The 17,141-nt window shown below is 36.3% G+C and overlaps 1 protein-coding gene across 5 annotated transcripts in view; it reads left to right on the top strand.

The window, feature by feature from the left end:
- The window catches only part of Nf1 (neurofibromin 1), a 135,046-nt gene extending 118,128 nt beyond the window's left edge, over positions 1-16,918 (top strand). For all 5 annotated transcript variants that reach the window (XM_083128477.1, XM_083128478.1, XM_083128476.1 and 2 more), the window contains 4 exons: positions 3,999-4,201; positions 6,181-6,367; positions 8,575-8,761; positions 11,270-16,918. In XM_083128477.1, coding sequence (XP_082984603.1) covers positions 3,999-4,201; positions 6,181-6,367; positions 8,575-8,761; positions 11,270-11,292 — 600 coding nt within the window. In that variant the 3' untranslated portion in view covers positions 11,293-16,918. The remainder of the gene's footprint in view (positions 1-3,998; positions 4,202-6,180; positions 6,368-8,574; positions 8,762-11,269) is intronic.
- The last annotated feature ends 223 nt before the right edge of the window (positions 16,919-17,141 follow it).

The raw sequence follows: 17,141 nt of genomic DNA, 5'->3' as shown, positions 1-17,141 counted from the left end.
CTGTTGAGCAGAATGCAAAAGTTCTCTTCAAAACGCAGCGTTCGTTTTCTGCTCCCACAACCCAAGAACAAAGTAGATTGGATGGGAATGAACCTGGAAACAAGGTAGGCTAGTGCAGTTAGTCATGCACAATGATAGCCTTGCATAGAGATGAAAGTAGATAGGGCATTGTGCACCATGATTAATATGCTTTCAGCTACCAGTAGCTATCGGATTCTATTTTTCTAGTAAAAGCTTCAGCAGAATTGTATATAGGCCTGTGATGCAATTTAGCTAGTAAATGCCGTAGTATTTTTTTTTTAGTACAGAGTCTTATTATATGTATGTGTGCTGTATATAAGATCCTTAAAGCATTATTGACAAAATATAAAAACATTTGCAGACAGAAGTTTGGGAGGTTTCAACGATGGGTTGTGAAATTGTACGAAACTTTCAGTGACGGGAGGTTTGAAGGAATAATTTACGGATGGGATGGGACAATCTGTCATGCACCGTGGCCGTACGGTCTAAGGCATCATGCTTTGGGCTCCGGCTATGGGATGCCTGCAGGTTCGAGTCTCATGAGGGAAGCTTAATAACTTTTCTCCTGAGATATGGGACCCGTGGCCACCCACCATCGTGAGGAAATTGGGAGCTGTGAATGAGTAGCGTAACCCATCCATGGAAACTTAAAAAAATGACTGCGGGTTCGTCATGCTGACCCCAAGTCATCCCATAACTCGTTGGATGATCTCTCACCTTTGAGAGCAACAGCCTTGGTGGCTTGAATGCTTTAAGTGGTCGACTCACAATCTTGCTACCGTCTAAAGACCAAATATTTGGGGGATTGTCGATAGGTTTATGACAGCCTTTAGCCACTCGCTTGCTAAGCGAGAGGAACGCTGTAAGAAAGAAGGAGGTAGCTCTGAAGAGCTACGTCTGCACTCAAACTGCAAAGAGACTAGTCCCGTGAAATAGGAACACACTGACATTTATTTAAAAACACTACCTTTGACTGAACAGGCAGGGTGAGGAAAGACATGTTTGCCTCTAGTTGGGTGATTTTTTCTCTGCTGGTCCTTGTTGTGATGTGGCCTTGCTCTGTAAGAAAGTGGACAAGGGAGCAGCTCTGGGCTCCAAACTTTGTACTTTTGTAGACCGATATTTTAAATGATAAACTTTAACTTCCCGGTCATTCGTTCGCTCCTTTTTCTAAACTTATGGCAACTATGGAGCTCTCTCACGATAACTGGATTCAATGAAAACTGAGCACAACTAGAAACAGAGTTCTTTTGTAACTATTTCATCTGACTGAAAACGGAAGACAACTAAAAAAAAGATAATTTCTCTCGCGACCTATTTAAATGAAATTCGAACTATCGGCCGTTAAGATGGTTGACTCGATCACGTCCTTTGGCAATGGAGAATCTGAGGAAAAGCGCTGATTTCCAGATTTTTCAATGTGTCGGCCTAATGCAATGTCTGTGGTTGTTTACCAACTTTGCCGAAGTTCGCTGTCGTAATTAGCTTTTAAGAAGCTCTTTTTCAATGCTTCAGCAGGCCGCATCCTAGGTTCGACTCACGCCTGCGGCGTGATATCCTACTGAAGGTTCAGAGTTCAAGTTCCTGATTGTATATGGGTATCACTTAATAAATTTCATGCAATCGTTCATCTTCATTGTCATGATTAGCCACAGTGGCAGAAAAGCAATGTAGAGTAAAAATACAAATAATTTGCCTCATTTTCTTGTTTGTGATTTAGAAGTAGGACAGCTGATACTATTTTGAACCAATATTTATACTTAAACATTGTAACAATTCAGAGTTGTTCAGAATATTTATGAATGTTAGCATGTAAATTTTCCATTTTAACTACACCATAGCAAACTACCAGATTTTTGTTTTTAAATGTTCATTGTCACATGAGATATTCTTTTAATCACAAAATCCATTTCTCCCTTCAATCTTGTTTTGCAAAAATGAAAATTTTGTATTTTACATATTTTCAATGATATTAAGACTCCATGAAATTGTCATGTGGCCAGTATTGGTGATAAATTCCATCTGATATCTAGTACCACTGTCATCGACTCAGCCCTATGTAAAATGTATTTTTTTTTCAAAAAGCTTTGACAAAATTGGTAAGAGTTAATACATGGGTGGAAAGTACTAAAAATGGCCCCAAGTTCGTTTTGTTTTATTGCGATTTCATCATGCTACGAATGCAATTTTAACATGGTTCGACTTCAATTTACTTCTGTTAACACATACTGTGGAGTTTTAGAGATTACTTAAGATTTTGTTGAATATATGCTTTCGTAGTTAGGTTAGGCAGGCCAGGTTTGGTTCTCTTAGCCAGTGGCATCGTGTACGGTTCGCATACGAGTGTTCACAATAATGTTTTTGTACTGAATGCATATTTACTCCTCTCCCTTTTAACTTCATATTCAATTGAAAAAGTGAGAATAACAGTTCAATTTATTTTCAACAATTTCCCTCCAAAATCACGCTATATTTGAAGTAATACAAGAAGGACCTAGGGGAAATTGTCCCTCTCCCCCTTAAAATCTGCCAGGTTTAGTGAATTGTCGCTAAAGTTTGCAACTATGAAGCACAGACCTTTTCGAGTCCCCCTAGACATGCCTTGTATATGCTGCACTCTGGTGCCAAAAATAAGAAATGTTGTCGCTCTGTTCGCACAGCGAAGTGAACATCTTCGGGGTATAGTGACCAACAGCCCCTTAGTTGTCAGCTCTATGCAACACGCACAGCAATTGTGTTCAATACCCTCCATGGAACACCATAGGAGTCAGTGTTACCAACCATCTAAAAAAGTTGTCAGATGTGAAATAAGTCGTGTCAGAGTAAATTTTGTGTATATACTCGTACATCAAACATAGTAGTTTTTCGAATAAAATTATGTGTGTGTGTGCATTTAATATGTATGTAATTTAAGATACATGAGTGTTCACGTGCTCATGTGAACATTATCAGGCAACGTGCCTGCTCTTAGCATTAAAATAATGTCCCTAAATGCATTCTACTAAGGTTTTGATTTACTTCTCCATTAATTCCCACTAGTCTACGATACTTAGTCACTTGTCAATGGAAAATACATTGTCAATGGAAGGCACACATGCTTGCGTAAGGTTTTTATTTTTCAACATAACTTTTTCGAAATCCAAACAGTGCTTATTACTTTAAGGGAGGTTCATATTTCATGTGACAATGATTGCCAAAATTCTACGATAATTAGTCTTCCTGCTAGGAGAATTTGAAAAAATCATAAAGCAATCGGAACCATTACCCTAAAAATGATAATATAAAGAAAGCTTCCACTTGGAGAATTGCATCACATCTTATAGTTATATTCATGTCCATTTCATCATCGATAAACGATCAAGAGTAAGGTACAAGCAGTCTCATGACAGGTTTAGTCACCACCCAATTCCTATTTTCTGTCTTGCTTCTTGTAAATATTTTTTAAATGTAATATCTGTCTGGCATCCTGCATATGTTTCTCAAGAGAAACCACGAGCTTAAACCATCCTCACTGCACTCTTTATAATTTTTTTGAAAATATACATATATATATATATATGAACTCATATGTGCCACGTTTGTCTCCCAATCAGTCGGAATGCAATAATTAATACAATACAAGGAATGTCATTCATGCATGGTGACAGTTTTTTTTTTCTCTCCTTTCAATTTTTTTGCATTTTGCAATGATATATTTGTTTTCTTTTTCAGAAAATCTTAGTTTCTCTTCCTGCTTTGTCCTATCACTGATTGGTTTGTCATCTTTTACACAGTAACTATGTTCATTATCTTGTAGTTCATCCATATGAATGTTTGTAGTTTGGCATCTCTAGTTGATATGAATACATTTTTGCATTTCGTGAGAGCAAGGACCATTTTGAATTTGTTTCTTTCTTGCATTAATATTCATTCCCAAGTTTCCTTCTCGTCGATTCATCTCGAAGTCATTTCTAAGTATGTTTTTGATTCTGTTGCAGGATCGTAGCACGCGAGTGTCGGTGTCTAACGAAAATAATATTCTTCTGGATCCCGAAGTTCTTACGGATACTTCCATACAAGCTCTGGTGCTAACCGTGCTGGCAACTCTGGTTAAATACACAACGGATGAAAACGAGACCAGGATATTGTATGAGTATCTAGCTGAATCTTCTGTGGTATTTCCTAAAGTATTTCCAGTAATGTAAGTTCAAAAGTTAATTGATTATTACCAGATATTAACATATGTTGTTACATATAAGGTTTCACTACCTAATTGAATGTTTATCTTTCATTGTCATTGCTGACATCCATGGCAGAGAGAGTGGTTAGCAGAGTTCACCACGATGCCAGAGGTCGTGGGTTTGAATCCCAGCATGAGTATGGGTGTTCTTTGTGAGTGTCCCTTCATCTGTTTCATCCTATCTCTCGTCGTCATCTTTGTGATTAGCCAAAAGTGGCAGAAAAGCGAAGTAAAACAAACCAAATCAATCAATCAATTTCATTGACATCATATATGAGAGTAAGGACTGATTTGGTTCACTTTTCTGCCACTTTTGGCTAATAACAAGAGGATGAGTGAGTGATATGATGAAATTGCTGAAGAGGCACGAACAAAGTATACCCATACCCAGGTAAGGATTCAAACCCAGGACCTCTGGCATCGTAGCACATTGTGCTAACCACTCTGCCACAGAGGTTGCTATTAAAGTAAGGAGTATACAGTGGAACCTCGATTTTACGTATTTCAGGGGATGAAGCTGGAAAAACTTGAAAGGGCTGGAAAATGTAAAATCGAGGAAAATTTTGTAACATTTTGCTATGTTGGGACCATCAAGGTTGTATGTATGATTCAGATAAATGTAAAATCCTGGATTCCACTATATATCACAATATACATATAAGATGACATGTTAACAAAGAGGTGAGCCGGCCCCCATGGTGGAGTAGTTAGCACATCACGCTATGATGCCAGCATTCCCGGGTTCAAATCCCGGCGTCCATTCATCGAGTTCATCATATCATCCCCATCTTCGCAAATTAGGAAAAAGTGGCACAAAAGCAAAGTAACATAAAGAAAATCAAATCAAACAAGCAGGTGAATGCTGGAATTTCCCCTTTCCCCTGTAGATCTGTATCTGTAATGAAGACAAAGCTGACGAGTGCAAAGATCGGTATGTGAATGGGATTGACCAAAATATTCCCTTGGGACTGTTTTCCATGCTCAGAGAAACATATCATTAATTGTGAATTTATTGCCATACCACACATTATTTTGAAATAGTGGTAACCACTTTTCTTCCAATCTCTCCCTCCTCCCCCCTCCCTTTCATAAGTAGTTTTGCAGTCAGGTAAAATTAAATTCTAATCTCTCTTGAACTGCCCAGTAGCAAGAAAGGTGTTAAAAATATAACTGCTTATTTTAATTTATTTCATTATTATTATGTGGTTGATAGTGCATTTATATTAGCTTATATTAACAGTAAAATATTTAACTTGCATTATTATTAATTAAAATGTTATATTTTGAAGTAATATTTATTTTATATCCAGTATTTTTAAATTCTGTTAATAGTTTTCCCAGATTTCTACCTGCCTTAACTCATTACCCCACTGAGTCTACAACTTATAATTTTGACCACTTATTACATTCATATAGTAGTATCAACTTGCGATGATACATAAGTTTATCAAGTGTTGCAACAGAAATATTGGGAATTAAGGAAAAATGCAATGCATTCTAGAGTGAATACCTGTTATGTAATCAAAAAAATAAGTTTGTCATACAATATTGGAGCAAAATAAATGGAAACTTCGTATTTGCATATTTTCCAGGATGATTAGACTGCAAAAGTGACACATGGCATTTTAGTGGACCTCGAGAAAGTATCAGCTAGTGTCAGTAAATAAAATACACCCAATACTTTTCAAAATGAGCTCAGCTCAACTTCACGTGCGAGATAATCTGAATATTAAAATAGCTTTTATATAATGAAAATATCTGTTTTTGTTGCAAAATGTTGATACAGAGTTAACATAATTTCCAAAATGTTTCATCATCCTGAAAGTACCCCGTAACATTTTCTGACGGTACCATTTACCGTTCCGTAGGAGTGTATATTACAGTACATTGTGTTCCAGGTGATGGTTATGCTAATCACTTGCAATGTTTTGTTCTTACAGTCACAGCCTTCTTGACGCCAAGATCACAAACGTTTTATCTCTTTGCCACGACTCCGCCATATTGAACGCTGTGCAGAATGTAATACAGAACATGATATCCTGTGAAGACACAAGCCAACAGCAGTTGCACTATCTGCAGAGCTGTGGGTTTGGTGGGCTGTGGAGGTTCGCCGGTCCTTTCACAAAGGTAAGTTTGTAGATTGCAATAGAAGCAAATTCTTTTTGGTGGAATTGGTGCAATTATGAGAAATGTTCTTACTTAATTTCGGCATTCATGTATGGTGTGCCTGATGCCGAAAAGCATCTGAACTAACTTGTTTGCTAAAGACTTTCTTTATTTTGGACATGCGTATAAGTGAATTGATTTTCCAAACTTAAGATGTACATTTTGGTTCTCAAAGTGTTTGTTAGGGATGGACCGATGTGGGATTTCAATAAAGTTAGAAATATTCAATAAAAAACCCTTGTTATAAATATATATAACCAGGAGACTGAAATATGTTTTGTTTTTAAAAAAAAAGTGTCTTTTTATTTAGACATTCACTTTATTATATAGATATATGCTAGTACTCAGTTGGTATTGGCAGCTGTAGTCCTTGCAGTGTATCAGTAAATTCATCAATAATTTTACTGATCTATAATATATATATATATAAGTAATCTGTAATTTAGTGCAAAATTGTACAATTTTATGTTTTCAAGTATATACTGGTAATTCATATGCCCTGGTTTTGTAAAGTAAATGTTGAAATACAACGTTATTTCCCAAAGCAGAATCTATTTTAGTTTATACATTATTTTTATTGTATACTGTAGTTAAGAAGTTGATTTTACACTAACTTGTAGGTAGGGACACTGATTTATGGTAAATAAAATTCATGAAGTTTGCATTTAAAAAGTTATAATTTCGGTATATGAAGTGGTGAAAAAGATCATTTCGTTGGAAAAGCGGTAAATAAAAGTCAAATTTGAGGAGTCTGCACCTACCTTTTATCAGTTAAGTGTACACTTAACATAACCTCTGCATTGCATGGTTTTAAATTGTATCTCTGGTTGGTCATTATGTATTACCATAAGCTGAAAAAGCACGCTTGCAGTCAACATTACTAACAGGAAACCACAACACTTGCACAGCTTTCGTGATCTTCTTTTAGTGCTAGCAGCATATTAATTAAATTCAAAGATGCACCTGACTCTTTCACATCACACTTTACCATATCCTGAAAAGCTTTGTACCCCTTCAAGAAATCTAATTGTGTGAACATGCTTTTAGAATAGGCACATTCTTGCAAGTTTCGTACAAGTCTTTATTGACAATATTTCTTGCAACATTCCACATGCTGAATAAAACATTGAAATAGTAAAATAACTTTGGGCATTGTAATTTGCCAAAGAACCTATGAACAAGTGCACAAGAAGCATGGACACGAAAATCCTTGGAACTCGTATTTTTGTGTGTCTGGTAATGGAGACACAGACTACACACGACCTTCTGTAGGCCTCTGATTGGAACTTCCTGAACTGTGAACTTTGGCTGCAAGAAAAAAAAAGTCCTACCATAACATTTGTGTTTAGCTACAAAAACATAACATTAACAACAGAAAACTAATTTACGTATTTTCTGCATGACAGCACGTATTTACGTATTACGTTGGAGCGAGATAGGCTGAGTTGCAGGAATGGAGAAATGAACGAAGGAAGAAGAAAGAGGCTAAATACTTATTACCAACGCCATTTGCACTGTGCAGCTTCACGCTTCGGATGATGCAAAACTACTTTACACAGTCATTGCCACCTTTAATGAAATGTTGAACTTTCACGAGCAAAATAACATTCCAATGTTTTATTATGAAAGAAAGTAAATTAATGTATTTTTCGGATTTAATAAATGAATTTTGGTGTTATTTTGTTGACTTCGACACTTTTCGTTTCATTTCGAATCTTGATTTGTATTTCATGGAACTTCGTGAATAAATTGGAGCCGAAAATGGTCATAACTCATGTCCACTTGACTCGAAAGAAAATTGTGCACAGTTTAAAGTAATTTCAGTGTCCTTACTTATAGGCTATATATAGAAATATTGGGTCAGTAAAAGTATCAGTCATTTAGATATAGATTCTTCTGCTTGTACATATTGCTTGCAGATTTTCTGTTTGTACATATCGCTTGCATGGTAGTGATTTTCTATAAATTTACATTACATTTAATAAGTGTTTAATTACTTGTAACAATCTTTAAACAAAAATACCGATAGAGTACTAGTTACTCTCCCATGCCTATTATATTTTTAAAAATATATTTAAACAGTGTATTTTCTGAAGAAAATGACATTTGCATATTTACTGTGTCAGCTAAACAGATAAACAAAGATAGTATTTAATGTGTATTTGCAGTCCAATTGCACAGCGGAGAGTGCAGAGCTGTTTGTGAATTGCCTAGAAGCCATGGTTGAAACGTGCTTGCCTGTGGAAGAGAACGAAACAGAATTATCTCAGTATCCATCCATGTTGAGCGTCTCCTCCAACATGAACTTATCCTCGTCCCTCTCTAGTCTAACTCTCGGATCTCCTACAGATAAAGGTAAGGCTTGATTTGAGTTTTTATATACGGATATTTCTGTATGTAACACTTTTGTGTACATTATTCTTACAATTCTTTCCCCTGCTTTCTTCATAATATTTCAACTAGTCAACTGTATCTGTGGAACATTATGGTGGAAGAATTAATTAGTATATAAACTAGGGCAGACCCAATACCACTTGGCACAATTACTCATACTCGTATAATCACAGATTCACACTGCTTGAAAGTTGTAATAGAAGTTGTTGAAAACATTGAACATGTAAGTGCTTCTCTCCAATTATTTGCATCTATTTCCCAAGAGTTTTATGCTTTGAAATATTCAAGAATTACACATCAGAATATTTGAGTTGTTGTTAAGTCCATTTTATGCACAGATAAGCTAATTGGGACTGGACCTACAGTTTAAAGTGAGATCAGAACCACTGTGTACCTCTCCCAGGTATCGAACCCAGGACCCCTTGATGACAAGGCAACAATGTTACCATTGAGCCACCAGGGAGGCCTACATATCAGAATATTAAAATATCTGTTACGTAACCACAAAGTCGGTTTGCTTTCAAGCAGCTCCGACCAAGGATCAAACCTGGGCCCTCTTGCACCAAAGGCGAGAACGTGAACCCCTGGGCTACATGGAAACTCGTAATTAGCATATAATATTCAGTTAATTGGTTGGGACCATAAGGGGGAAAAACCAGTTGTTCTTTTTTATATATATATTGTAATAATTTGTTTTTAAAGCACACACCTGTGAAATGAAAAAATCTATGTATAAAGTTTTATAAGTGCTCTTGCCAAGGTTGCTTTGGTAGCCGAGAATTCTGAAGTTAATTCCCCCCCCCCCCCAACAGCTTCCTTGTTTAAAACTAACAAAGTACTTTGCCCCAGTGGGTGGGGTGGGCCAGTTTTCTTGGAGGCATGGGCATCCGGAAGGGGGAGGCATGCCCCCCCCTGGATCATTTAATTTCAATCACAGTAATTTATGTTAATTATTATAAATTCGTTGAAGAAACATGATAATTTCAGACTGAAATAGTGTTTTTTGAGAGAGCATCACTATTTTGGAGGAAAATATGTGTCCTTTACCCCTTGCTTGCCCCTCCCTGAAAACAAAATCCTGCTGACGTCCATGCTTGGAGGTATAAATATCCGGTTCTGACTTGTTCATTACACACACAGACAGAGGCTTTTTTATGTTCAGATGACGTTGTGTTAAGTTTAGCCCACCATACAGTGTGAGAGGGCCGAGTCACCAGTTGTTGCTGATGAGATCCAGTGCATCTGCATGATAAAGTGATAGGGTGGGTTAGCGCTATGAAAAATAGTGAGCTTGTAGCTCGAATTATATGTACAGCACTTTATGAGAGAGAGAGGGGACTCCTGCATGATAAACTGCGGGAGTGGGTTAGCGCTATTATAAATAGTGCACTCGCAGAACTAAAGTCTTGAGGTTTGCTTCATCAATTTCACCGATCATATATCATTATTATTGTTGCAATTAACAGATGATTGTCACGACTAGTTGAATTACTGTGAGGAGAAATTAAGAGACATGTAAGAATAATTTTGGAAAAGTGTTTAAGACGTGTATCTGCACTTGAATTACTAGCACATTCTTTTTTTTTTTTTTTTTTTTTTTTTTTTTTACAATTTGGCATTTAATTCTTTATTCTGATTCTCCATTTGTGTAAATTTCATTGAATAAATTACATGCAAATGTGATGTTGTGCATGTGTTTATGGTCTGCCATGAAGAAAATACACAGCAAACTTGGAGAAGTGTATGCTATTGTTAAATTGAAATACCCGCACTTATGCTCAAATAGAAATACAGTCTTGTAAAAGGAAGTTCTCATGTACAATACTATGATAAGATATCACACCAACATGGCAAGTGATACCTCGCTACATGCTGCATTTTCTGATTCATTTCCAAGGACCACTGCATTCGTTAACAAAGCTTTCGGCATCTGGGACAGAGTTGGTAGTGTGTAACCGTAACCTTTGTTAATGAAGCAGTGATCATTTGAAATTAATTTCTTTGTGTGAGAAGAGATATCATCATGGTAAGGTAAAGGTAAAGTTCCCGTGCATAAAGCACTGCCATGAAGTCACAGGGCCTACCGACGAGACCACTGCCAATTATACTTCTAATGTGGAAATACAGAACATCACCAATGCATAAGATCAATTAGTTTTCCACAGCGATGGTGTTGTAATACACAGAACTCAATTTCCAAAAAACGTTCGAATCAACTATTTCTTATAGATGTGAATGAGATGTTTTATGTAATTTTCCACTCTTTTTTCTCACGTTTGGCACAATTGTTTTTTACCTTTTCACATTTTATTTAGCATCTGCGCATGAATGCATGGATACCTTTCTCTTAGTCCTTTTTTTTTACTTCTATTACTTTTTTTTGTTTATTATTTACTCATTTTTGTCTTTTTCTTTCCCTCATTCTGTGTGGTGCTCTTCTCGTCTGGTGTGATACATTTCTAACTGCAGCACCATTACAGACTCAGTTTTAGAGATGGGAGGCTCGGATGGCAGTGGCCGAATGCTCCATGGGTCGACGTCGCAAATCACCAACCAACGGAGTTTCAAATGCAAGGGCCAAAAGAAAAAGTGAAGAAAGTTGTGGAAGCTGGGAGTTTGAAGCCTATGATGTATGTACGTTTGTCACTTATTTGTTGCGTAGGATCTGTCACAATTGACGCAAGGGTGGAGCCATTAATAATTTTGTGCAGCCTAGAGGTGGAGCTGTCTGTTTAATTGTTAACCTATTTTTTTTGCATAAGCTCTGAGTGTGTTCATAAAAAGAAAGTAATTGTGGAAAATTTTCCATGAGGTTTTCCGACTGCCAAATTCTCTTTCACTTTTGTCATAGATTATGTGAGACTAAAAAGAAAAAAAATCCTGCTGATGTCTCGTGCTTTCGTCTTTTTCTTTTGTGGTTATCACTCTCTGTTACAGCGACTTCTCCGCACTTGCACCATGCAGAAGAGCAGTAGAAGCATTGTTGCATTATAATTGTTGTTCTTTGTTCCACCCTAGGCCACGAGGAGTGGTATGCGATAAGCCTGTGAGTATGAATTTTTCATAACATGTTCTTTCCCACCTGCATAACCATCTATGATTGTAAGAGACGTATATGTTTTCATCAAAGTTATTCTGGATGTTAAGCCTGGAAGCACTTTTAGGCACCTTTTCTGATCTGATTCCATCACCATCTCGAATGTTTTCCTTTTTAATTAAATTCACTGTAATCCCTCTTGGGGACTGTAGACAGCTTTAACCCTGCTAATCAGGATGAAACACACATGTTTACATTTGAAAAACTGACACTTAGTGATTCGGATACCACTTTAAACTGTAAGTCCAGTTCCAATTAGCCATACTGTGCATTAAGTGGGCTTAAACACCAACTCAATCAATCAATGAATTTGAAAAACAGCCTGCTAATAATGGTCAACTTGCTGTGAACACCCAATGCGATGTTCACAGAAAATGCTCCCAGATGTTCAGTATTGATATAGGTGACTGACTGGGTAAGAAGTTCAACAAAATTTTCATAGCGTTTTAGATGTTCTGCTGTTGTTCTTGAAGAGATGATAAACATTATCATGAAGCAGACCTTCAGGTAAACATGTTCAGGGCTATCCTCTTAAACTCAGATTAATTTTGAATCCATGATAGCAGATGAAATTTGTAAAAGTAAAGTAAATTGCTCCCCTGTGCTTTGCATGCCATGGAGGCGTGGAGGGTAAGGGCCCAACACTTTCTTGATCACGGGTGAAGGTGATGTGATCAGCACCATGCTCCTGGCTGCCTTTACTGCCATAGTTTCCTCCAGGTACCCTGTTTAAGCTTCCGGCATCTCAGTGGGCCATAACTCTCAAGATAACCTGCAGAATTCTAGCTGGAAATTCCATGCTTCGGTTCCGCACGTTCCCCTGTAGTAAACATTACACCATTTGATTTCAATAAAAGCAGACGACAGAAGTTCTGTTGCCAGATTTTTCCATGTGCAGGGTCCTTTATACGATGCTGTTTGGACACTGGAGTCACTTGAACGGATGGAAAGAATCCCGTTTTCTCCCCCACCAGGTATCGACCCATGTCTCTTGCATGGTACTCATGAGCTGAGCTACCGCGGCTATTTGTACTCTTTGGATTATTGATATTGATCAATTTAGTAGAGAAAGCTCACTCTCGAGAATTATTTTCACGGAAATTCTTTTACTGAAGCTGCCATCTTCACGAACACTGAAACAAGACAGGTTTGCACTGACATGTCTCAAGAAAACTGCACTAAATTTGCAAATTTAAGTACCTCCTGTGTATTGTAGCATGGATTTAAATTCTGACTTGAGGGATTAAATTGTATAGTTTTCATATTAGCTTTCTAGATCAAATGACAAGATTTTCTTTGTATTAAAGAAAATATCAGTGTTTCCAGAATGCCAAATTCTCTGTTGGAAATTGAACTGAGAACTACTTGCAGCAAATAAATATGTGCTATCCACTTTTATTACTTGTTAGTCATTTTAATAGAAATTTTATTATTTATTACTTGATTGATTGAATTGTTGTTTTAAGTCTACTTTATGCACAGATAGGCTAATTGGGACCAGACCTACAGTTTCAAGTGGGATTAGAACCACTGTGCAATGCACCTCCATTGGGTATGCTTGCTACACTGTCAGTAACAATTATGTGTTATTTTTTATCCATCCTTAGTTTTTGCATAGTTTCTTTCAACTCAGTCAGGCAAATAATTTGGGAGAACTTGAAATACTTATTGAACAATTCATAAAAACATAGACTACTATAATTGTAAGCAAAAATTGTTAACACTGTTTTATATTCTTCCTTGTGGTGGATGGATTGTTGTTGAAAATATTTTCAGTAGCTGCTTACTATGAATTTCTTGTGACTTTGAGCAGTGAGTACACCCTGATGGCACAGTGGTAATGTCATACCCTTGGAGGTTCTGGATTCAGTGTTTCATTTATTTTGCACTGGTATTGTGTGAGAAATTAGATTTGAGATTAAATGACAGCTATGTTAATATTACGACATAATTATTTCTAGTGCAAAACTGGCAAACTGGTGCATATAATTGCAGTTGAATACTTACTTATTAATATTAATCACTATTGCGAACAATTTTTAATGGTTACAATTTGAATATGTTAACTCTGAAGCATGTAAAGTTGGTAGCACTACTTGCTCAACATATTTTTGGCAATTAGATTGATACTGCAAAAAAAAAAATATTTCAAATTTAGCCAAATGTTGATGGAAAAAATCCAGGCATTTGAAAGCAAGTGATTTGTCATTTGTTGATTATTCCATGGCAAAAATAAAAATATATAAGAATGTTATAACTTTTAAAATTATTAAAAGTGTTTTTTTTTTTTTTTTTTTTAATTTTCTGAAATGCACATGTATTAACTCAGACGTAGCAGTGCTTGTAGGTGGGAAAGGACTGAAATTGTAGAACTGGAATAGAGAGAAAGATGAGTTGATTTAAGGTTGCAATTTATAAAAAAAAAAACTCAGGAAGGAAAAAAAATGAATGGACTGATTAATTGTTTAAATGAAAGTGATACGATAAAGTTTTTAAAAAAAACTGAAATTGCTGTGTATGGTGTTAGTTTGTCACACGGAGTTTGAAACGAAGGTGTAGCGGAGAACTGTAGTTACTTCTATATCTCAAAGCAAAATACTTAGATTAAACAGCACAAACATTTGCAATCAGGTAAAGGAGTGGCTTTGTAGCAGTGACGTGCATGGTAAAAGAGCTGCAATTTTCACTGCCAAGATCGAGCCCTCACATACAAGAAGCTTAAAAATAAAATAAGAAATTGGACACTTTGCAGCACAATGTGAAGCGAGGCACTCCAAACTACCATTTTTTTAACAATTTTTCAACTACTTTTGTAACGAACTGTAGAGTTGTGGTTGACTTATACCTGTAGTCTGTGGCTTGACTTGATTTCATTGTACCAGAAGCAGAAACGTGTAGGTCAGTTTTAAACGCTGACAAAGATGTATACCTAAATGATGGATTTGTGTAATATCAACACCAGAGAGATTATTTTTCATATTTTATATGACTAAAATAAATCAAATTATAACTTTCTATTGTTAAGGCTGTATTATATGTGAAAATTAGGTCTCGTCTGATGCGATGCTGCTGATTTCAGTGTAACATATATCGCCGACACTGTCCTATCTCCGACTGCCGCGTGGAAGACCCAGCTTCGTTTCTCAGGGATGTGATCTCAGTGGAGATTTTTTCAGAGAATTTCCATGCATAAGGCAGCTCTGGGGTTCATCCTAATAAAATGTGTAGCAACCCTAAAGGGTAAGGTTGGCAAGAGCGTGAACCTGATCAGATCATTTGCCCCCATGAGGCTCCGGCTTTACTGACCCATACTTTTCCAGATAATGCTTGTCATGGGAAATGTGCATAAAAAGGGAACTTTAATTTTTTTAGTGGAATTTTTTGATGCACTGACTCAGTGCAGTTTTGAACGCAGCAGTAAATAGGGATGTTTAGTTGGTATTGTATGCTACTTGCTGTTGTCTCACAGCTGCAAGCAATTATTTTATTTAGTAGGATGCTGGGGACAGGCCCGTAGCCAAGGTTTTATTTTGGGGGTGGCTCATCCCTTATCAGCAGAGGAGTCACCAGAAATAGGGGGACAGGACATTGATAAAACTTGATTAGTAGAAATAGTAATGACAATAATAATTACCATGGTTATAATTGTCATTCTACAATAATAACTATTATAAAATAAACCAATTTTAATCCAAATGTATTGTTATTATTATTATTATAATTATATAAATGGAGGGACTTTGCTAATCGATCCACCGTATGAGTGACATTATTTTTCTTACATTTTGTACAGTTAGTATACTGAAATTCATAGTTATTGTATTACACATTCCATTCAAAAAAAGGCTTTAAAAGTTAGGGGCAAATTTTACTCATAAAGTATACATTGTGTGACAAAGAAAACTATACATTTTGGGAGCTGTGAATCCATTTATTCTGTGGATTAAATTGTAGAATATATAAAATGTAACCTGGTTGCTCTATCATACACTTAATGTTTTTCGATGTAATGTTTAATCTTGCTAAGGAAGTAAAATAAATTACTACTACGCACTATTTAAATCAGATATTTGTAGGATTTTGGTGGGGGGCTTCAGCCCCCTTAGCCCTTCCCCTGACTACGTGCCTGCTGGAGGGAGAGCTGCTGGTTCATTAGCAAAACTGTAGAACCAATATGAGATCAAATCCAAGCTGCTTTTGCCGTGATTGGTCATAACATAACTAAGTTTTCACATGTAGTATAGCCTTTTTAAAATCACATTTCTCATTAAATTAAATAATGATACAATTATGAGCAAGAATCATACACAAAGATTTTTGTGTGTGAAAATAATAATAATAAATAAACTAATACCTAAATTTAAGCTGTAAAAGTTTAATGAAATAGTATAAAACATTGGCTGTCTTAGATAATTTTCCAGTTGCTTTTGTGTCCTGGAATTAGGTTACATGCCACAGTTCATGCATTGTTCTTTATTGTGATCATTCCACACGGTGAAGTAGAAGTAATTTTTGCCTTGTGCTGTTAATTACCTTAAGAAGACCATACTCAGCCTTAATTGATGTAGAACTTCTACTTCATAGAAAATTCTACTCCAAGCATATTTAAATCAAAAGTAATGAAAGTCTTTATTTATTTTCTTTCTGAACTAACAAAAATTAATGACCAAAAATGCTAAAAAAAAAGCATGGCTACATCTTACATGCAAAACAAATGCATTCTGTGATGGCATTATTACCATATATCTCTGAATGCAAGACGACTACGAATCCAAGATGACCCCCCCCCCCCATTTTTCAACAAGGGATTACAGAAAAACTATTTTCAAAACTTACAAATGGTTACCTTATTATCTACGTCCCACAACAATTGATAAAAAAATTTCGCCGCAACACTCACTATGTGCTATCGGACAACAATGCTCAAAGCACATGTGAACATTCAAGGTTAAAGCAGTAGGCTTGGCAGAAGGTAGAGTTAGAGCTTAATGGAAGCTCGTGGTTCTGTTCAGTAAAGAAAAACTCCACATCATATGCCATGAAAGCAAAGCGAAATTGCGGCAAAAAACCTCGTCTTTGATTCAGAAATATACGGTATATATTTGAATATATATTTTTAATTCCTTATAATATCACAGCATGCTACAATGCCAGGGGTTCTGGATCAGAATCTTGGCCTGGATATGGGCGTCCCTTCATCAATTTCATCAAATCATCACTCGTCATCTTCATGGTTAGCCAAAA

The sequence above is a fragment of the Lepisma saccharinum genome, chromosome 9, assembly GCF_977018435.1.
Source record: "Lepisma saccharinum chromosome 9, izLepSacc3.1, whole genome shotgun sequence".
Taxonomy (NCBI): Eukaryota; Metazoa; Arthropoda; class Insecta; order Zygentoma; family Lepismatidae; genus Lepisma; species Lepisma saccharinum.
This window is presented reverse-complemented; position numbering and strand designations above follow the sequence as displayed.